At 38.8% G+C, this 24,188-nt stretch overlaps 1 protein-coding gene across 1 annotated transcript in view; it reads right to left on the reverse strand.

Annotated features, from left to right (window-relative positions):
- Positions 1-23,897, reverse strand: part of LOC126108226 (zinc finger protein 90-like) — a 126,772-nt gene extending 102,875 nt beyond the window's left edge. Inside the window, exon 1 of the mRNA XM_049913458.1 lies at positions 23,688-23,897. Coding sequence (XP_049769415.1) covers positions 23,688-23,897 — 210 coding nt within the window. The remainder of the gene's footprint in view (positions 1-23,687) is intronic.
- Between the last annotated feature and the right edge of the window lie 291 nt (positions 23,898-24,188).

Consider the following 24,188-nt stretch of genomic DNA (forward strand, 5'->3'; position numbering starts at 1 on the left):
TAACAGCTGACAGAATGTACCAGATAAAGAATGTATCACGAATTGCATCGAAGTTTGGAGGATCTGATGAAATTACCTTCGCAGCTGGATGGAGAAGTCTTCCGTTTGTGGTTGAAATAGGAAGAAGGAACTTTCAGAAATGAACTTGGATCGTATGTACAGTGAAATCTCAAACTTGAAAGATTTCCGGTATCAGAGGTTCAGAATACCAGTAAACTTGCTGAGCTGGTTCTTTCACCTCCACATTTTAAATGATGAATTCGAAGGAATATTTTCTATTGCAAGTGATGTAAAAAAGAGAAAATGGTACAGAATTGGAGGTGAGAAATGACATTCATATGTTTTGTGAGATGTTTATTTCAAGCAAACGGAATAGATTTCACAACTTATTAAGTGGAACAAAAACAACTCATGCTTCACAATAAGAAAAAACTTGTATTAAGTGAAAGTTTAACTGTGCGATGGTGACTGAAAGAGGGAGGAGTACGTGTATATCTCTTCAAAAGGAAGGCTGTATTTTATGAAAGTCTAAGCAAGCACTTCAATAATGTAAGTCCTGATTTTACATTATATGATGTAGTATTGCGAGGTGTTGTTATATATTGTACCTGCATTTTAAACTCTACTACTAGTTTATCGTCCTGCATGTGGAATCGTAAGCCATTATTTCTTTTGTTATACCTATTGTCTCTCTCTCTTCCGCTCTCTCTCACTTACTTTTCATAGGCATCATGTGTTTTTCCTTATCATGGGACACTTTATACAGAAAAGGGACATTTTGAGTACAGGTTGGAGCTTTGAGCTTCGGAGGATGGCATCACTGGTAGTTATTCCTGAAGAAGCAGAACAGACGACAGTCGTTACTTTTAATAGATGTTTCGTGGTCGTCAATTTTCTAGAAGTTTATTGTGTGGTGTACATTAAGAAAAATAAAGAAGTGAGTGATCTAATAAGCGTCTCTTGACCACTGACTCCGCTTTTCTCTTTTTCTTATCAAACGTAGTTAGGTTTAATTTTTGCGTGATAATATGAGCGAGCAAAATGTAAAAGTGCGGCATGAAAATACTCTGCGGTTAACAAGTCGAGTTATAGGCGAAAGAAAAATCGTATGTATTCGTGGTTGTGACATGCGGCGGATGCTGCCTTAATAGAGTACGACGTTAAAGACTTATGACGTACCATGACTGGAACAGCTAGTTGAGTATCCCAGTTGTGAATAACGTTGGTTTGGATTTACCGGTATTATTAAAATGATTCGCAAAACTGCGTTGTTTGATGTACTTGGAGTCATAATATGAAATTCAGTAACAGAATTTATAAATTGAAGTTCATATAACTTCAGTATGAGTTGTATAACCGCAGTTTTGTTTCTGCAGATAGCTTCTTATGCGCGAATGTTACATATTTCTTGCTCAGGAAAGTATGGGTCTATATAGTGCACAACGTGAGTGATGAGTGTGCCCCCTTTCGCCACACGTTGTGTAGTTGGCATCTGTGATGCTCTTTTTGTTTAGGTAGTTCGCGTGTCTTGTTTATGATATTACTCGAAGTTTTGTTTGTGGAGGCTTAAATCGTGTTCTTGCGCAGGACTCTGTGGGTGTAGTAGAGATGATGCGCGTCCGCCTTTACCATAACTTCACTTGTAATGTTTTTTGTTTAATCTGTATTCTGTTGACTCTTAATTCTAGCGTAGCCCGAGTTGTGGAGTCAACAGAAGCGTCCGATTCCACCCGTCTGCTTTGACCCGTGACGTATGGATGTTGTGGTTAGATTAGATTAGTTTTCGTTCCATAGATCCGTGCTGAGGAGATCCTCGTGGATGTGGAACATGCCAAATATTTTTAAGCTGAAATAACGATACTTATAGGCTAGTATGAGTATATATACAATACATAATTTGTTTCTATTAAAAATTCGTCAGTGAAATAGGAGTTTGCCTCTAGTAAGTCTTTCAGGCTCCTTTTAAACTGATCTTTATTTGTAAGTAAATCTTTTTATGTTTGCTAGAAAATTATTCAAGATGAGTGTTCCTGAGTAGTGGACCCCTTTTTGAACTAAAGTAAGTGCTTTGAAGTCTTTGTGCAGATCATTTTGTTTCTGGCATTGTATGTGTGAACTGAGCTGTTTGTTGGAAAAAGAGATACCTATATTATTTAGATCAAATATCATTAAGGAGTAAATATACTGAGAGACAGTCGTAAGTAACTATACCCAGTTCTTTGAAGAGGTCTTTACAGGACGCCCGTGAATTTTCTCCACAAATAATACGTATTACACTCTTTTGGACTCTGAAAACTTTTGTTTGACTTGAAGAGTTACCCCAAAATATTATACCATATGACATAATGGAATGAAAGTAGGCAAAGTAAGCAAGCTTTTTCATTTTTATGTCACCTGTGTCTGCGAACACTCAAATTGCAAATACAGATTAGTTAAGGCGTTTCTGCAGTTCTGTGGTGTGCTCCTCCCAACTGAATTTATTATAAAGTTGTAATCCCAGGAATTTAAGACTGTCAACCTCTTCTATCTGCTCTTCTTCATGTGGTGTGTGACATTCCGGCGCAGAGTTTACTTTATGGGTTGGTTGTATTTATAGATGTCGTCTTGTGTTTGATTGTGCCCTGTGGTGGTGGTGGTGGTGGTGGTGTGTGTGTGCACGCAGTGTTATGTGGTGTATTGGGTTGATTTGAACTTTGGTGTTGGAGGAGCGGAGTTGTTGGCAATGTTCATGACCTAAGGATTGAAATTGTTTTCAGTGAGTTATCAGTTTTATTGTGTTCTGTTTATGTGTTCACGTTTTCGATAGGTTTTATTGGTTTTCTGTTTGTGGTGTGGTAAGACGTTTAATTTATTGTGTGGATTCTCTTTTTAGGTATGAATATGACGATAAAGTGAAATAGCGCCATGTTGCGGGCGGAGATGGGAGAGGATATGTTGTCCTCGATTAAGTTCCTGCAGGTGTTTGGATTAATAGTGGAAATTGTGAAGTGTGGCGTTTTGCCGAGTGAATAAGTGGTTGGCGAAAGTTCCGGCGTCTCGGACCACGGACGTGTACATGTGTCGGTGCCGGAACGACAATGTTTAGAGCTCCATTAGACACAGTACATGGTCAGAGACATCTAGGTCGGCTGTGAGAGATTGTTTTCATGACTTACGATTTTTGTTATAGGTCCTCCATTAGTTTTTGTGTGTATGCGACTGTAGTGAGAGGACGGTGTTAGATTGGTTTTCTTTTTGTAAGATTGGTTTTCTTTTTGTAGGGCAGTGTGTTCTGAGTATGTTAGTATAGGAGTAAGTTGGGTGAGTCGGCGTTCGTGTTTGAGATAGATGAGTCACAGTTTGGGAAGAGGGAAGTATGGGAGAGGTACATCTCCGGTTAGTTTGTGGGTGTGGGGAGTGTGTTACTTTGTGGGGTGGGTATGCCGCTTATGTTTTCAGGGTTTTGGAGGGGCGCAGTAAGAGGGACTTAAAGGGTTAATTGAAAAGTATAGAGTCATTCCATTCAAATCACCCAATAAAAAATAAATTTTACACCCACCTCCTTAGATTTTCATGAAATTTGGCTGAAATGGTTCTAATACCATTCTGACAACACCTGCAAATTTTTTTTGCTGTATCTCTTATAGTTTTTTTTTTTTTATAAATTTTTAAAGTTTTTATGTTTTGCATTTTCCAAACCTTCGGAAATGGTAAATTTAACTTGTATTCAAAACTTTAAAATCGCTTATCTTAAAAACTCTTTTAGATAACATCATGAATTTTTGCAGCAAGTTTATTTATTATACATATTTGAAGATAAAAATGATACTATTAAAATATTTTCTATGAAAAAAATATATATGTATTTTTTTCTTTTCTTTTTTTAACGGATGTTTTGTTTTATAAGAATTGCAATATCTAGAGTCTCAGACCTGATAGAATGTTCAAATTTATTTTAATTTACTCTTAAACATATAGGCTACTTGATAAAACAAAAATAATGATGGCTTTTTAACATGTTTATTAATTATAGTAGATTACATTACAAATATGTACAAAGATAGTGTACTTACGACACTTATGTATAACCCAACTGATTGCTTGAAACATTGAATTTTTTGAGTAATTTTGTCTTTTTAATAAACATTTATGCTGATTCAAACTGTTTTTCCACTTCATCCAAGAGCTTTCAGTTCTTTTGATACAGTCTTTTTTGAAGTAATACATTCTTCCAGTGCCTCTTGATTGAGGTGCGTCTACTACACAGACTGTGCTCCAAAGGCACTATGCAAGAATCTTCTCTTTCAGGCCAATAAAATGATGCAACTGGTCCTGAAGGATGTAGAAATAGAATTTCTGCATCTTTTTCATCATTGAATATTGTTTTTACCAGTCCAAAGTACCAGTTACCATCATAATTTGCAGCCACATAGCTATTTATGGATGGTTCAACACGAACCCAATCAGAAGAAGACTAGAAAGAAAAGACTAAGGAGGGTTTTAAACTATCTGTAGTCCTTCTAATTTCAAGGTTGTTTGTTGGAAGTGGTTTGAAGTTATGAAAACTTCTTGTTCCAAGAATGGTTCGGGTTGCTGAAAAACATTTTTCTAGTTTTAACCGTAGCAAATCAGCTTCTTTTTTGGCAATAAAGTGAAAATGAATGTTTTCAATATTTTTTCACAAAACTTGTACACATTGAATGCTGCCATTATTTGTTCTTCGTCTGAGAGCTGTAGACTGGCTTTCCTTAAAATTCTTTTAATAGTTCCTCCTAGGCCATCACAAATTGACTTCCCATGACTTGTTGTAAATTTGGTCATCACTAATAAAACAGTGGTTGGAAACAAAAACATTGTTTTCCTCATTTCTTAGAAAAACTCCAACTGGGTGTAGAGTGCAACCACCTCTATTCCAGTGGTAACTTTGGATCTCATTTTGTATAACAAAGGAATAAATTTCACTGAAATCCATCACAATAATTGCTGTTTTGGGTGGTGGGTCTTCTTTCAATCTTTTAAAGGCTGCTGATTGGGATTTTGCTATAAACAAGTGCGGGGTGAGCTTTTCCAATGACCTAATCAATAAAGAAATGTAGTCTTCAACACTTATAGACTGTTTGATCATTTCTGCCCTGTCTGTGTTAACCCATTGACTGATTACAATTTCTTCTTCTAAATCATAATCTTCACTTAGTTTTTCAGTTAAGTACTCAGTTAGTGTAGTATTTGCAGGACAGCTGTCGCAATGATGTAGCATGCAGTTTTGGTTTTCCGTGTTTCACACAAGCATCTTAATTAGGTGTTTATAAGATTCTTCAATTTTCACAGCATCCAGTAATAGTTTAACATTCTGGTGAATACTGCATACACATACAGTGTGTGTGCCTGCAGCACCAGCAAGGATACACCATTTAGGTCTCAAGAAACAAAATTTTGAAAATCCTACTTCTACCTCGGGATTCTCCCATTTGAAAGAATAATAGAGTTCTCTCAAGTTACACAAAATGAGTCTTTTTTTGCATGTACACATTTTTTGAACACTTACTTTGTATTTTGTTCCAGGTAGCACTCTGGAACTTTCATCCTTTTCATAAAAATCTGTTAAAAGTCTTACTGTATTTTCAGACAGAGTTTTACCTTTTTTTGGACCAGGAGTTTCCAAAATACCCTTTTCAGATCTTAGCTTTCTAGCTTGTCGCACCATGTACTCACTCGCATTAAATTCTTTCATCACTTTGTTTCGACTCCAAGAATCTGGAGCCAAGGTCAGAATCTGGATTTTTCTAGACCTCCCAACAGATGAAATCTTCTCTTTCATAAGAGAAATCACTACATCAAAATCCTTTACTTTCTCAACCACACTTGTATCTTCTTCGTCATCTTCAGAACTTGGTGCATCATATTTTAATGCTTTTTTTGCAGTCTTTTAAATACTGCTAACCTTCCTTTTAAAATAAGACCCTTTACTTTGTTCTAACAAGCCATGAAGCTTTATTGGTGTTAAACCTAAATTATCAAGGGCACTGTTTGTTTGTACGAGGGATTCATTTCTGGATTCCAATGATTCTAATTCAACCATGATTTCATCATCTGTTTCACTTTCACTGACTTCGACTCTTAATTTTTCCTCACAAAAGTTACGGCATGTTGAGGAAAGCTTTCGTCCAGGTTTTACGCTAATATTTTTTGTCAGTAATTGTTTAGAAAGATCCATGCCTACAGTTCTCGACGATTTTTTGATGGGCTTTTTGTGTTTTTTTAGTGGGTCCACACATGTTGTTTGATACTTTTCAAAAACATTTAAAAAGTAGTAGCTGTAGTGTGAACATATATTCTTAAATTCACACAGATTAATTCCAGATCGTAAGTGGATCAAATCTTTTTCTTCCTCACTCAATTCAGATACCGGTTATAACTGTTTTGAAGGTGTGTAGGTTGTTTGGAAACAGTCAGATTTTTTAAATAACCCTATGCTACAGGTTTGAATATCTGACATACTGATTTCACTTTTGGTCTGATTACTGTTCTGGTTACTTTCATAGGATATTGGAAAAGAATCTCTGTAAACTAAGTAACAGTACTTACTGAAAGTTCGAATAAACTTAATAACGAAACTATTTAACACTGTAATAATTTTTTACTTCAAATCACAGGAGTAACAAAACAAAATCAAAGCGTACATTGTTGCTCCAAGAAGACAAAAACTTATTTTCGGTGTCTAAGTCACTTGGTACTTTTTATTTTTAAAATATAATTAATATTATTTTAAAAATTAGGTAACTATTAAACAGGTTAAAAAGCCAACATAATTTTTCTTTTATCTAATAGCCTATACAATTAAGAGTATTTTAAAACAAATTTGAGCTTTCTATCAGGTCTGAGACTCTAGATATTGCAGTTTTTGTAAACCTAAACATCCATTAGCTAAAAAAATAAAATAAAATCTTATAATTTTTTTTTTCATTTCGAAGATTTTAATATATCTCTATGGTAATTTTTTTAACATTTAGATATAATACACAAACTTATTCCAAAATTTCATACTGACATCTTGAGTATTCTTTAATATACAAATTTTTTTAGTTGTGAGGACACGTTTAACTTAAGATTTCTGACTGCTGAAACAACACCAAATCTAAAAACTTTAAAAATATATATTAAAAAAACTATGAGATAGAGCAAAAAAATTTTACAAGTGCTTTCAGGATGATAAAAGAAGTAATTGTACCAAGTTTCATCAAAATCTGACATGATTGGTGTCAAGGCCTGGGTGACTTGACATGGAGGAGGGGAGTACTGTAGTTTCAGATGCTTTTACGTCATACAGGGGTTTGGAGAAGACGGGTTTTGATCATTTAGGTGCAAACCATAGTTTAGAGTTTAAAAATTGCGAAACTGGTGCATGTGCTAATGCAATGGAGGTTTTTTTTTGTGGTGGTGGTGGTGGTGGTGGTGGTGGTGGTGGTGGTGGTGGTGGTGGTGGTGGTGGTGGTTAAATCAGTTACAAGGAAGGGAAAAGTGGCTCTTCTAACCCGCCATCTCATTTAGATGAGTATTGGTGTTGGGAGTGTGTCCCGGGACATTATTGTATTTTTCGTGTTTTTCTGAGGGCGGTGGGTAAGATGTACAGGCTGAGGGTGGGTGGTTGAGGGCGTTTGGTATTTGGGGGCGGATTGTGGGTAATGGTTGTGGATTTAGGTGGGTGGGTGGGGAGGGTGATTGTTTTATGCTTATGTTGGAGAGGAAGGTTTTTTGTAATGCGTGATTGGGTTTAGTTTATTTTGTGGTTTTTATGTGAGGGGTTGGGGGGGGGGGGGGGGGACTTGGGGTTGGTAGGGTTGCAGCATGTGTTCATTAGAGTAAATGCTAAATGTTCATATATAGAGCACATTAGAAGCCAACATTCTGCGAGCTAAAGATCATGAAGGCAATAAACTTCTGTACTACTGTACATTGTACCAAGCAGCAGTTGGCAGAAGTAAAATGTTGAGGAAATATGTTACGCTCTACAAGAAACAATACATATTTATACGTGATACTAAGGATTTAGCTTATAGTTGTTAGTATGTAGGTAACAAATTATTCAACAAAATACCACTATTTACTGAGCATGCTCATAAACATAATGTGCTTGGCTCATTGCCTGCCCATTCTGCAATGTGAAGGGAAAATGATTCAATGTAATTGCAGTACTTAACCTACTCTTCTTTTACATAGGGTAATATAACATTTATTGACATTATATGTTGGTGTAATGGCACCATTTGCCCTAATGACTTAATAATAAAATTATTACTGTTAAATTATCCTTCAGGTTGCTCACATGCGGCACTTAACTAAACAAACTTGGTTCTCGGCTAGTGAAGCAAGCTATCGAACTGTTCACCATTCCTCTGGCTTACAGAACCACCCACTGTAACTGTTTTGAAGCCATAGTAGCTTGCACCATTCTCCCAGAGGTGGACTTGGGGATGTATTTGGGGGAGGAGTGAAACAGTCTGTCAGAACTAGTCATACAGCAGTAAGTAAAAATTGTTGGATGTTTGCTTTGTGACTGCCAAGTAACTCTCGTGTTTTTTTATTGCATGCCATATCTAATTTGTTCAATCTTTAATCAGTGCCTACTATATTGGTTACACATTTACCATTTGCATTGGTAGCTTACTAGTTACTTCCATGTTATACATGATGTATTCACATTGTGATATGGATTGTCAGCTGAACAGCAGATTGCATGGCAGAAGTCCAGTGACACTGTACCTGTCCCTTACTTTGCATGCTGCAGTTCATATTTGTGCAATGAACGATCGTCAGCGAACATGACAAACAGTGAGTGGGACTGTCACATTCCAGCCAAACCTCGGCCTCGGGCTTTGCCACAGGTCACTTTGTCATCACATCTAGTTTTCTTCCTGTTGTTCACACTGAAAACAAACACAGTTGTTCAGTTACAATCACTTATTTTGCAGTTGCTGACTGCATTGTCCAACAGAAGAGCCAGGACATTAACTACATTTAGCCTCTTGCCTAGATAATTTAAAACATGTATGAAGTAGTGCAAGTTATACTTTCATTCTACTGTTGTAGTTGTGAATATTGCTGTCACTTTCACAATGAAGTGAATTTTTGGAGACTTAATCAGTGAATGAATGCAATTTGAGCCTTGCGTTGACGTCCCTTATTTCTTAGAGATGCCCACAACACAGAATATTCTCCCCCAGAACATTAGCGAATGAATGACTCTGTACCCCAGAGTTGGCCAGTTCTGACATTTCATCAATATTTGAACCCAAGAACGTGGAGATTTCTACCCGATTTATTATATTCTGTTGGCATGCTAACATTAATAGGTGATGAGCTTCGTTTGCAATGCCAAACTGGATGATTTATGTTTCTCAAAGTTTGCAGCAATTAGATTTGTCTAAAACCACGTGCTTCGTTTGGTTTGAATTGATTGATTATTTTGTTTTGATCTGATAAGTGCCATTCTCTTTGTTATAGGTGTTTATGTCACTCTAAGCTGAAAATGCATTATTGTACTGTGTCGTGCATTGTTTGTCGGATTCTGATAATGAGTGTTTACGACCTGTCGCCGCTCACGGCATGGCTTGCTGTTGCGCGCGTTACCGCGGCTTACAATAAAAAAGAGAGGAATTGTCTCATGAGCGAAACAATGGCAAGAGACTGCTATTTGTTGTTACTTACACTGCTGCTTTCTTTGATAATGATCAACAAGAACCAAATAATAGACTGTGTATGATAGATGTTCTGAACGAGAGTTTGGCAAAAATTTTTCTCTGTTTGAAAATCTTTGCAGACGCCTCTTTAGTACATTACATTCTGCACAAAAATGAGTCATCTTAGATTTAAAAATCTACTGACGCTGGCTGAGATAAACGAAACGGTGGAATTTTGGGAGAGTCCACTTGAAGGGAAGTAACCCACGCAGGTGAACAATCATACAGCACTGCAGAGAGACTTTTTGAACACCCCGTATAATAATCTCATATATGTATAAGGAGGGTAGTGTTAATATTTCAAGTTTTCTAAATAATAGTCGACATGGTTCTTTGTGATTTGCAGTGCACATATTTTGAATGATTTTTTTCTGTACTTTTAGTATCTGCACTGTGTTTGTAGAATTACCCCCCCCCCCCCCCCAAAAAAAAAAAAAAAAAAAAAAACAATGCCACACCTAATAATGGATTCGAAGTAGCTTGTATATGCTACTTTTCGGGTGTTCATGTCAGTTGCAGTTGAAAATATTTGCATTGAAAATTCAAAGCTGCTCAGTTTGTTTGCTAGTTATTCAATGTGTGCCTGCCAGCTCAAATTTTTATCTACATTGAAACCTAAGAATTTGACTTGAGTCGTGGTTGGTGTACAGTCTTAATCTGCTCACATTTTGACAGTTTCGTTTTGAACTGCGTCATTTGGGTCTTAAATATGTTTAGATTCAACCCATTTAGCTGAAACCAAGTTTCTAAGGTGCTGAGGGTACTGATCACAAATTTGGGATTTTTTCTGAATCCTGATCTTCATCTAAGGCAGAAGTATCATCTGCGAACAGAACAGATGGGGACCTGATATTTAATAGTAAGTCATTAACATAGAAGAGAAATAGGACTGGGTCTAATATGGAGACTTGAGAAAAACCCTGAGATATTATTTTCCAATGAGAAATATAATATGCGCCATTTGAAGAGATGCTAAATCTTTGCTTTCTGTTTGATAAGTAGGATTTAAGCCATTGTAGGGTGCTGCCGCTAATGCCATACTTCATACTTTTCAAGTCTGTAAACAAGCAATGCATGGTTTACTTATGTAACTTTCCTGCCTCTTGTTTTTAGAGGACCTAGACATCATGAGGGCCCAAAAAGATGGAATTCTTTATTTAACAAAATTTCTTTGACCCTTCCTGAGTCTAAAAATATATGCTTTATGTATAATACCTCACTGCTTTCATATTTAAATGCCTTTGTGAAGCAGATGTGACACTTCAATGACTAGCCGTCACTCTACTATGAAACACACAACATTGCTTACAATGTCTCATTGTTTAATTTTGGCGCAGTGTTTCCATAGCAACTCATTTGTGTAATATCCTTGAACATATTGAATATGAGCCAGGATTTATTGGAATCAGTTTCTGTTTATACAAATAGGTTACTTGGATTTACTTGTGTTTTTCTTGTGCATTGGTGTTGGCAAGTCAGCTTTTTAGATTTCTGTACTCGACACCATATGTCTTGATGATGGAGTAACGAGCAGATTGAAAACCACGAACAGAATAGACGTAAAAACTGGGAACATGTGAAAAGTGGACAGGCAACATGTTGCTGGAGCTGAAAAAGCTGAAGAAGTGTGACAAAGCGGGCCAGAATAAAAAAAGAAAGAAAACTAAATAAGATAAAAAAGGATGGCCAGAATCAACAAGATTGTAGACCTGGAATGTTTTGACTTGTTATCGTTGAGTAGATCTACATCTACATGGATACTCTGCAAATCACATTTAAGTGCCTGGCAGAGGGTTCATTGAACCACCTTCACAATTCTGTTGTTCCAATCTCGTATAGCGTGTGGAAAAACCGAACACCTATATCTTTCCATATGAGCTCTGATTTCCCTTATGTTATTGTGGTGATTGTTTCTCCACATGTTGGTCGGTACCAACAAAATACTTTCACATTCGGAAAAGAAAGTTGGCATCTGGAATTACGTGAGAAGATTCCATCGCAATGAAAAGCACCTTTCTTTTAATGATGTCCAGCCCAAATCATGTTTCATTTCAGTAACTCTCTCTCTCCCGTATTTCACGATAATACAAAACATGCTGCCCTTCCTTGAACTTTTTCAATGTACTGTATCAGTCCTATCAGGTAAGGATCCTCTCCTTAGTAGATCTGTGACATTTTCCAAGTGTCCTGCCAATAAAATGCAGCCTTGGGTTAGCCTTCTCCACAACATTTTCTTTGCGTTCCTTCCAATTCAAGTTGTTCATAATTGTAATTCCCAGGTATTTAGTTGAATTTAAGGCCTTTAGATTTGACTTATTTATCGTGTAACTGAAGTTTAACAAATTCTTTTTAGCAGTCATGTGGATGACCTCACACTTTTCGTTATTTATGGTCAACTGTCAAAATTTGCATAATTCAGACGTCTTTTCTAGATAGTTTTGCAATTTGTTTTGATCTTCTGATGACTTTATTAGTTGATAAATGACAGTGTCATCTGCAAAACAACGGAAGATGGCTGTTCAGATTGTCTCCAAAATTGTTAATATAGATAAGGAACAGCAAAGGGCCTACAACACTACCTTGGGGAATGCCAGGAATCACTTCTGTTTTACTCGATGACTTTCCGTCAATTACTATGAACTGTGATCCCTCTGACAGGAAGTCACGAATCCAATCACATAATTGAGATGATGTTCCATAAGCACACAATTTCACTATAAGCTGCTTGTGTGGTACAGCATCAAAAGCATTCTGGAAATCCGGAAATACAGAATCGATCTGAAATCCCTTGTCAATAGCACTGAACACTTCATGAGAGTAAAGACTAGTTGTTTAACAAGAACGATGTTTTCTAAACCCATGTTGAGTGTGTGTTAATAGACTGTTTTCTTCAAGATAATTCATAATGTTTGAACACAGTATATGTTCTAGAATCCTGCTGCTTATTGATGTTAATGATACGGGCCTGTAATTAAGTGGATTACTCCTACTACCTTTCTTGAATATTGGTGTGACCTGTACAACTTTCCAGTCTTTGGGTACGGATCTTTCATCGAGCAAACGGTTGTATATGATTGTTAAATATGGAGCTAATCATCAGCATACTCTGGAAAGGAATCTAATTGGTATACAGTCTGGACCAGAAGACTTGCTTTTATTAAGTGATTTAAGTTGCTTCACTACTCCGAGGATATTTACTTCTATGTTACTCATGTCAACAGCTGTTCTCGATTTGAATTCTGGAATATTTACTTTGCCTTCTTTTGTGAAGGCATTTCGGAAGGCTGTGTTTAGTAACTCTGCTTTGCCAGCACTGTCTTCGATAGTATCTCCATTGCTATCACACAGAGAAGGCATCAATTGTTTCTTGCCGCTAACATACTTCACATACAACCAAAATTTCTTTGGATTTTCTGCCAGGGTTCGAGACAGTTTCATTTTGCAAACTGTTATAAGCATCTCAATTGACATCCGGCTTAATTTCGAGCTTCTGTAAAGGATCGCCAGTCTTGGGGACTTTGTGTCTGTTTAAATTTGGCATGTTTGTTTTGTTGTTCCTGCAACAATGTTAAAACCTGTTTTGTGTACCAAGGAGGAGGAGGATCAGTTCTGTCATTTGTTAATTTACTTGGTATAAATCTCTCAATTGCTGCCAATACTATTTCTTTGAATTCAAGCCATATCTGGTCTGTACTTCCAGTGTTAATTTTGAAGAAGTAAAGATGATCTCTCAGGAAGGCATCAAGTGAATTTTTATCTGCTTTTTTGAATAGGTATCTTTTTCATTTATTTTTGGAGGATTTGAGGGTTACAATATTCAATCTCGCGATGGCAACCCTGTGTTCACTAGTCCCTGTATCCATTTTGATGCCCGTTAATAACCCAGAATTTTTTGTTGCTAAGAGGTCAAGTGTGTTTTCACAACCATTTACTGTTCGTGTGGGCTCATGAACTAACTGCTCTGATATAATTTTCAGAGAATGTGTTTAGCACAATTTCGAATGATGTTTTGTGTACCGCTGGAATTAAACATGTATTTTTGCCAACATCTTGAGGGTAAATTAGTCACCATCAACTATTATCGTATGGGCCGGGTATGTGTTTGATTTCAAACTCAAGTTTTCTTTCAACCTTTCAGCAACTGTATCATCTGATTTGAGAGGTCTGTAAAAGGATCCAATTATTATTTTATTCCGGTTGCCAACAATGACCTCTGCCCATACTAACTCATAGGAACTATCTACTTAGATTTCGCGACAAGATAAACTACTTCCAACAGCAACGAACACGCCACTGCCAACCGTGTTTAGCCTATCCTTTCGGACGCTTTCAGCGTCTATGATGATTTGAGCATCAGTGCTTTCTATTAACGCTTAGAGCTCTGGTACTTTCCCAACATGGCTATGACAGTTTACAGCTGTTACACCGCTGGTTCCTGTATCTACGTTCTTCCTATGTTCGGCCTGCACCCTTTGTGACCGAAGCCCTTTTTGTGTTTTCCAGAGACCCTCTGACCTAAAAAACTACTCAGTCCACATCCCACAGTCCCTGCTACCCATGTAGCTGCCTCCTGCGTATAGTGGACACCTGACCTATTCAATGGAACCCAAAACACAATGACCCTTTGGCGCAAGTTGAGGAATTGCAGCCTACATGGTCACAGAACTGTGAGCCTCTTGATTCAGGCCCTCCACACGCCTCTGTATCAGAGGTCCGCAATCGGACCTGTCGACTATGCTGCAAATGGTTAGCTCTGCTTTCATCTTGCAAGCAAGACTGGCAGCCTTTACCAGTTCTGTTAGCTGCTCAAAACCAGATATATTCTGATCCAAAGTGACACACATCATTGGTACCATCGTGGGCAGCCACCTGCAGTTGGCTTCACCCTGTACCCTTCATGGCATCTGGGAGCACCTGTTCCACATCTGGAATGACTCCACCCAGTACGCACACAGAGTGCACGTTGAGTTTCTTTCCCTTCTTGGCAGTTGTGTGCCTGAGGGGCCCCATAACGCGCCTGACGTTGCAGCTCCCAACTATCAATAATCCCACCTTCTGTGAATGTCCGGATCTTGCAGGCTGAGAGGTTTCCTCTGAAACAGGACAAGTGACGGCATCTGGCTCAGAGACAGTGTCAGCCGCAGCAACATGAGGAACGTATTTGTCAGACAAACCAGGGAGGGAAATAAAGACATGCAAATCTTTAGTTTGGGTTTCCCATAGTCAATGGTTTTGCAGAATTAGGTATCATTATCTCATCCAAAATTAAAGTACAAAAACAAAATTTTGCACAAATAATAATATACTGCTTGTCTACATAGGAAACCACATTAGTCACCCGTGTATTAAATATTTTACACTGGCGCGTGTCGTATGTTCTTAAATTATTAGGAGAAAAAATAGACTTTTAAAAAACATGTTTCTAAAATACACAAAACAACAAATTGGTAAATATTCCTGGTTTACTGTTTTAACAACTTACTAATTAAAAGAATAAAATATGTTTTGATCTTTTATTTTGAATAGTGTGGAAGCACAGTGTATCTAAAATAACAATAATTACACACAATTCAGTATGTAAGATAAACATCAATGTTCACATCACTAAGTAATCCAAAGTTCTTAAATATACTAAATATAACAATGCAAACAATCAGTTATTGACAAAATTATTTAATTGGTTAGATAAAAAATCTATTAACTGAGTGGCGGCAGAACACACACATCAGACGGTTGTAATTGGTAAGCTTTTGGAGCCATTGGCTCCTTCAGGCAGAACGGTTGAAGGGGAAGGAAGAAGGGTGAAGAGAGAGGACTGGAGAGGTCTAGGAGAAGGGGTAGATTTCAGGAAAGTCACCCAGAACCGCGGGCAGGATGAGTAGTTTTTGCTTCTCATCCTGTACGGACAGTCTCTATTAACCTGTGGTTCTGGCTGACGTTCCTGAAATCAACCCCTTTTCCTAGACCTCTCCAGTCCTTTCCCTTCACCCCTCTTCCTTTCCCCTCAAACCTTCTTCCTGAAAGAGGAGCCACTGGCTCCAAAAGCTTGCCAATTACACCTGTCTTTTGTGTGTGTTTTCTGCTGCCACTTTACAGTGTACTCAGTTTTTCATTAAAGTTGCATTCCAATATGTAATAAGGTTTTTGAGTTATTAAATTTCAAAGTACTATGAAAAACTACAGGCCATGCTGTCCAGGTCCCTTTACATTGGAACTTAACCAGGCAAGTGCTGAACCATGTGTTTCATGCAAGTTGAACTTCTTTATAACAGTGATACCATTGGCACCATCAAATGCCTTAGATAGTTCACAGAAGATCCAGAACTGGTGATATTCATGATTTTAAAATTGTAATTGACTGAATATTCCATTACTAGAGTCCGGGCAGGATATTATACGATTTGTGCTGATGAATTTTTGTCTGAAGTGCTGGGCAAGTTCATTTGTTTGTTCAGAAGGCGAGGCCACCTCAGTCCACTGCTGTCTGCATCTTGTGCTCGTCTGGTGGTGATACTGCTACACGCGGCATGGCGACCCATTCTCCAAGCACCGTAGTTGCGGAAAGAGTTCTGTATGGCCAGGAATGAGAGATTATTCACAACATAATTAAGTTCCTGTTGGATGAGACAAAAGAGGGGATAAAAATCCCATTGAAAGTACCATAGAAGTAATTTAGGCTGCTACACCTGTTTCACTTCGGACAATAGGAAGAGTAAAGAGAGGGAAAAGAAGTAGTTGACAATAGCTGTGGGATTTCTCTACTCCGGGGGGGGGGGGGGGGGGGACAGAATAGAGGGGGAAAAATCATACATTTAGATGATTTCAACAGATAAGTTGTGCGCAAGCTGGCACACAATTTTCATGTACCCCCAATAGTCATTTTTTCCTATGACAAGGATAAATATGTATTTCTTCATTACAGTACCTGCTCCCACAAGTGTGGCTTCAGGTGTGCCAGTTTCTTTAATGTCAATGTATTACTTAGACATTATCATGTAATTAACATGTGTAATATTTACCATATGGTGCAAAACAGCAGGTAACAGGAAAGTGTTTGTAGAATGTTCAGAAATACATAGTAAACGTGTTGACTATTTGAATAAAATAAAGTAACATGAAGATTGTTGACCTATGTATATTGATGAAACATAAATTCTTAGTTCACATACTACAACCAAAGAGTGGACCAATGGATCCGGTGAGGAAGTAGGAGTGCCGGTTTCAAAACGACATCATCTCATTACATTCCAGTTTGCAAATGAGTGCACTGCATAAAATTAACTTTCTCGAGTTTGGTCACAGGTGTCCTCCCAAATCTAATGAAGAATTCAATTTTTTAGCTAAATTTAATAATAGCAACACATGATGTAATATGCATCAAACTCAAAATTGTAGCGACCCCAATTTTTCATTGCAAACTTCTCAAATTTGATTCAGTGTGTTACTTAAATGCACAATATCGCATTAACTCTATTAATGAAATGATGGGCACTTCATCATGATGCTGTCACGTAAGGCTACAAGTAATGTGAAATGATTTTTTTTTTACCAAACAGTTCCAGTAAAACTGTTTGAGAAGGAATGCAAGGTGAGGGCCTGTCGGTGCCAGCAAATGATGTCTCGTAGTGTTAGACATTTCCCAGTCCGCAACTCCCAACCACTACTGCTCTCCCCATGCTTGCCCAACTGACTGCAAATATACTGGCTACATTACTCTGAAAACAATGTATACACGTTGGTGAAAACCCTCGAGTACTTCACCTTCGCAAATTTTGAAAAATTATGGACCAGTAAGGAGTACTTCTTGAAATCTATTCAGTTACCTTTCTTATTGTGACACATGGTCAGTTGAACCTACTAGTACCTGAGATTGGGTTCAGTCCACGATGTTATACATTATACCTACATCTTAGAAGTATTTCATGTAATCAATTCTTCTTCCCTCTGGGAATTACCACTTGAGTTAGCACAGAACTTCTGTAATATTTGCCTTTGATCGAATGTGCGTCTACCTGTAACAGAAGAAACACGCCTGAATTGCTTCAATGTCCTCCTTTAATCCTCCCTGGTTGGAATTCCAAATACTTGAGCAGTAGCTGAGAATGGGTAGCACAAATGTTCTGTACATTATCTTCTTTATAAATGATATAAACGTTTGTAGAAGTCACCCAATAAATCTAAATCTGTCGTTCCCTTTCCACACAGCTGACCTTATGAGGTCATTCAATTTCATGTTCTTTCCAGTGTTTCACCTAGACATTTAATCCATGTGACCATATCAAGCAGCATGCCCCTAATAGTGTATTCGAACATTACAGTGGTTCCCCCCCTCCCCGTTATCCATCACAGTAGTAAGAACAGTCATTTCTTTGTGGCTACTATTTCTGGACCATCATGTCCATCTTCAAACGGTAGCCTTAAACATAAGGACAATCATACAGTCCACCAATTGACATTTGAGTGCTCTCCTACAGTCACTCAGATGACGTTGCAATATGTAACTTATGTTTTTACAAACAGAAAGAGAACAAAACACTGACAGTATTTGTTTTGTGTCTATAGTTACGGACTGGAGGCTGCAGCGAGTGATCTGGTAAGGGGTCTGTGCTGTTGCTCAGGTTGGAAGGCAGTGTTTGGATGCGAGTAGATAAAGCAGTATTGAAAGCTTCAAAGTAACAATGTCCAACAAAGTCATATTTTAACTCCTTGTGGAAGGTTTTCTGTGTTAGTGATGTACCACATATATGCCCGAAAACATTACATGGAGTAAGGCCACAACTTTTTAGTATCTTGTTTGAGGTATCAGTTATTCCACAACGACTTTTGCTTTCGAGGATCAGGATTATATTCAAAGTATTTTGGTGGAGATGTGAAATTTTCATTTCTCTAAGTTCTCTGTATTAGTTCTTCTGTGTACTGCTTTTCTTTTCCTTGTGATCGTACTGAACTGAATTTCTCGCTGAAACTCCTTGGCAGATTGAAACTGCAAAGCCAGACCTGGACTGGAACCCAGAACCTTGCCTTGTGTGGGAAATTCTCATACTGAACGAGCTGTCTATACAGGCGTGACTCACAACCTACCCTTGGAACTGTGCTTCCTATCTTGCAAACTTCACAGTAGCTCTCCTGCATACACAGCACTTGTGGAAGGAAGTATACTGCAGACCGTTGGTTCCTCTAGACATGCAGAACTTGGGTGAAATGTGAAGATAGGAAGTAAAGCTATGAGAGTAGGTTGCGAGTTGAACCTGGGTAGCTCAGTCGAAAGGAGCACTGCCCTCAAAAGGCGTGGTTCTGGATTTGAGTTGCATTCCAGTACACAGATTTAATCTTCCAGTAAATTTCATTACACTGCACACTCCACTGCATAATGAAATACTCCTTCTGAATTTTCTCAATATTTTTAGTGAGTAATTAAAATTACCTGGAAAGTATGAAATGTCTAATATAGTCCTCTAAATGTTTTAATGGGTCATCATGTGTGTGTACTTTTCTTCTCTTTTTTAACAATTTTGTGGATTGATTTGTGTGTTAGTCTTTAATTAGCTAAAGACACGGACATGGACACCAAAGTTCCTCTGTGGTGTAGTAGTAGTAGTAGTAGTAGTAGTTTTAAAGGGTTAAGAACTATTTCTTCTAAAAATTCTGAAAATTTTTGTTATCCAGGACACCATTGTTAATTTTCTGTGATGAAACATAAAATTTTATATGGCTTCATAAGCAGTTGTTAATAACGGACATAATCTGTTTTATAATTTTTAATGACCAATCACAAATTACATATGGATAAATGCATTGGGAATTAAGAGTTCGTTTCTCAAAATTTTCTCTTGTTTAAAGGCTGTCAGTCAGCTGCAAACAAGAGCATTGTTTTGGAAATAGTATTTTCTGATCCCACAATTCCATAGTTTAGAAGCAATGCAGATAAGCTGGAGGAAAAAATCTTGTTCTACAGAAATGGGCGGTAACAGTAGTGTGTACTGTTGGTCACTGAACATCTCTCATAAGTCTCTTCGTGGACTTGGGGTGCTCTCCATTTACTTCCTAATGGTATTTGTGGTTAATAATCAGAATGAATATAGGATGAACCACAGCAGTAGAGGCAAAATTGCTATATAGACTATGATATCTGGTAAAAATTATGTCATTGACATCCCCAGGCATGCATTATTTTGTAGTTCCTGGCCGTACTAATAGTATAAATGCAGAAGTACCTATGTCTGTTAAGCTTTCATGACTAAACTGCTGAACCACTTTTGATTAAGTTTGGAATGAAGAAGCTTGAAAGCTGAGGAAGAATGTAGGCAACTTTAGGAAGTGCGTAGTATAAGATGTTTACCGATTTGAAAAATACATTGCGAAATGTGGAACAAAAATTAATCTTTCGAAAACCTTTTGAACTTTATCATATGCATATCGTGAACTATGCTTAACCGAACAGGCGGACACGCAGGGCAGCTGACATTATTGCACATTCAACAGTTAACTTACTCACTTCCCTCATCATAACAAAACTACTCATATGTGAGTGCAGCCGCATGTGACAGCTAGTGTGATAAACATACTTAATAAATACGCATCAACATACTCATTATGAACTTCTCCAGTAAACTACTCTGAAACTTCTGGGGCTTACACCATTGATGTTGAAAACTTTAGGGTCCTCCGAAATTGGTCCAGTGTGCGCTACACTTCAGAGGCTGCTACCTCAGTATCTGACTGTGTATCTCAAGAGTTAAGCGTAAGATCCAAAAGACCCCCCGCCCCCTGTGCTCCCGTGCCAGAGTTAGAAAAATCTCTTGAAAAATAGTGAAGCTCACATAGTACTACGAGGGCAGTTCAATAAGTAATGCAACACATTTTTTTTCTCGGCCAATTTTGGTTGAAAAAACCGGAAATTTCTTGTGGAATATTTTCAAACATTCCCGCTTCGTCTCGTATAGTTTCATTGACTTCCGACAGGTGGCAGCGCTGTACGGAGCTGTTAAAATGGCGTCTGTAACGGATGTGCGTTGCAAACAACGGGCAGTGATCGAGTTTCTTTTGGCGGAAAACCGGGGCATCTCAGATATTCGTAGGCGCTTGCAGAATGTCTACGGTGATCTGGCAGTGGGCAAAAGCACGGTGAGTCGTTGGGCAAAGCGTGTGTCATCATCGCGGCAAGGTCGAGCAAGACTGTCTGATCTCCCGCATGCGGGCCGGCCGTGCACAGCTGTGACTCCTGCAATGGCGGAGTGTGCGAACACACTCGTTCGAGATGATCGACGGATCACCGTCAAACAACTCAGTGCTCAACTTGACATCTCTGTTGGTAGTGCTGTCACAATTGTTCACCAGTTGGGATATTCAAAGGTTTGTTCCCCCTGGGTCCCTCGTTGTCTAACCGAACACCATAAAGAGCAAAGGAGAACCATCTGTGCGGAATTGCTTGCTCGTCATGTGGCTGAGGGTGACAATTTCTTGTCAAAGATTGTTACAGGTGATGAAACATGGGTTCATCACTTCGAACCTGAAACAAAACGGCAATCAATGGAGTGGCGCCACACCCACTCCCCTACCGAGAAAAAGTTTAAAGCCATACCCTCAGCCGGTAAAGTCACGGTTACAGTCTTCTGGGACGCTGAAGGGGTTATTCTGTTCGATGTCCTTCCCCGTGGTCAAACGATCAACTCTGAAGTGTATTGTGCTACTCTTCAGAAATTGAAGAAACGACTTCAGCGTGTTCGTAGGCACAAAAATCTGAACGAACTTCTCCTTCTTTGTGACAACGCAAGACCTCACACAAGTCTTCGCACCCGAGAGGAGCTCACAAAACTTCAGTGGACTGTTCTTCCTCGTGCACCCTACAGCCCCGATCTCGCACCGTCGGATTTCCATATGTTTGGCCCAGTGAAGGACGCAATCCGTGGGAGGCACTACGCGGATGATGAAGAAGTTATTGATGCAGTACGACGTTGGCTCCGACATCGACCAGTGGAATGGTACCGTGCAGGCATACAGGCCCTCATTTCAAGGTGGCGTAAGGCCGTAGCATTGAATGGAGATTACGTTGAAAAATAGTGTTGTGTAGCTAAAAGATTGGGGAATAACCTGGTGTATTTCAATGCTGAATAAAACAACCCCTGTTTCAGAAAAAAAATGTGTTGCATTACTTATTGAACTGCCCTCGTATGTACAGAAAGCTGGTTGAAATCTGAAATTGGTAGCAGTGACATTTTTGGGGAAAATTTAAGTGTATATCAAAAGGATAGGCTAATGCGAAATGTGAATAGTGTATTTGTTGCAGTAGATAAGAAACTCAAATCAACCGAGATAGAAATTGAGGCTGCCTGTGTGATTGTTTGGGCAAGAGTCACTATCAGGGGTGAGCACTAAATGGTAATTGGATCCTTCTATTGCACACCAGACTTATCTCCTGACGTAACTTAAAACTTTAGATAGAACCTCACTTCACTTGTACGAAAATTCCCCAGTCGTACTGTAATTGTTGGTGAAGACATAAATCATTCAGTAATTAATTGGGAAAACTAGTTTCTTAGTCATGAGTGGGGAAAAACACCCTAAGTGGGAAAAACCACCCTGTGAAGCCTTACGAAATGGTCTCTCGGGAAACTACATAGAACAGGTAGTTAGGAGTCCCACTCATGATGGAAATAAATTAGAACTAATGGTAGCAAACAGACCTGACCTCTTTGCAAATGTCCACATCGAAACTGGTACCAGTGACAGTGATGCGGTTGTGCCAACAATGATTACCAAAGTACAGTGGACAACTAAAACAAGCAGAAAGAGATATATGTTCAGTTAACTAGATAAAATATCGGTAGTGTCAGATCTCAGTGAGAAACTTGAAGCTTTCAGCACAGGACAGCAGCATGTAGAGGACGTATGGTTAGAGTTTAAAAGAACAGTTAACCTTGCATTGGATAGGTATGTAACCAGTAGAACAGTTCGTAATGGGAGGGATCCTCCATAATATGCAGTCACTGTAAAGAAACTTCTGAATGAATGGTGGTTACTGCGTAACAGGTGTAAAATGAAGCGTAGGGCTATAGATAGATGCTAAATGAGTTTGACCATCAAGAAAGCAATGCGTGAAGCCTTCGATGACTACTGTAGTGGAATACTATCAAATGCTATTTCACAAATCCCACAGAAATTATGGTTGTGTTGAAAGGCTGTCAGTGGCACTCAAGTTAGTGTCCAGTCCCCAGAGAATAAGACAGGAAATGAAATTGGGGGTAGTGAAGCAAAAGTTGAAATGCTTAACTCTGTTTCAAATGTTCCTTTACAAAGGAAAACCCAGGATAATTTCCTCATACTGAGTTAGTTCCTCTTCTAACTATACTCTATTGGGCAAAAAGGGTAGTGGAAGTGATCCGCGAAACTACTGTCCAACAACCTTGACATAGATTTGTTATATAATCTTAGAACGTATTCTGTACTTAAACATAATGAGGTATCTCGAATAGAATGACTTCCTCAGTGCCACCCACACGGATTCCAAAAAGTCAGTCGTGTGGAGTCCAACTCGCACTTCTCACATGAGATACTGAAAGCTTTGGATCAAGGCAGTGATGTAGCAGTATCTCTTGATTTCCGAAAAGCATTTGGCTCACATTCAGTGCCAAACCTACACTTATTGTCAAAAGTACACTCATATTGAGTATAAAGTGAAATTTGTGATTGGATTGAGGACTTTCTGGTAGGGGGACACATGTCATCGTGGATGGAGAGTCGTCATCATAGGAAGAAGTGACTTTGGGTGTGCCCCAGGGCAGTGTGTCGGGACCCTTGCTGCACGTGTTGTTTATTATTGACCTTGCGGACAATATTAATAGTAACCTGAGACGTTTTGCAGATGATGCAGGTTCCTATAATGAAGTACCATCTGAAAGAAGCTGCATAAATATTGTCATATCTTGATAAGATTTCAGAATAGTGTAAAGATCTTGTTCTCAAAAATGTTACGTATACAGGATTCATATCATTGTTTTCCTTTGCAGAAAATTTGAGGGAGCCATCTGGAGGTGACATTGAGGTGGTGGTGGTGGCAGCAACAACACACATCACCTGACCTGTCAGTGATGCATCCGGTGCCATCACCACATACGGTTCCATTGTGGCTACCCTCACCACATGTGGGGGTATCGACGACCCCTTAGCAGCATCCGGGCTCATTGTGGACACCCTTCGTGTGTGTTGGGCCATCACAGATGCGTTGGTAGGTAGTGCTCGGCTGAGCGGAGAACAGTAGAGAAGAGGAAAGGGCCCGTTGATGCATTGGCAGGATAGGTGTTCGTGCACTGGAGTGGGGTTGAGGGAAGGGATGGACGTGTGGAGGACAGGGACTAGCAAAGGTTGAGGACTGGGGGTCGTGGGAACGAAGAGTGTGTCATACGAAGAGTTCCCACCCGTCCAGTTCAGAAAAGCTGTTCTTGGTAGGAAGCATCCATTTGGTGCATTCCTTAA

This window comes from Schistocerca cancellata, chromosome 11 (genome assembly GCF_023864275.1).
Source record: "Schistocerca cancellata isolate TAMUIC-IGC-003103 chromosome 11, iqSchCanc2.1, whole genome shotgun sequence".
Classification (NCBI taxonomy): Eukaryota; Metazoa; Arthropoda; class Insecta; order Orthoptera; family Acrididae; genus Schistocerca; species Schistocerca cancellata.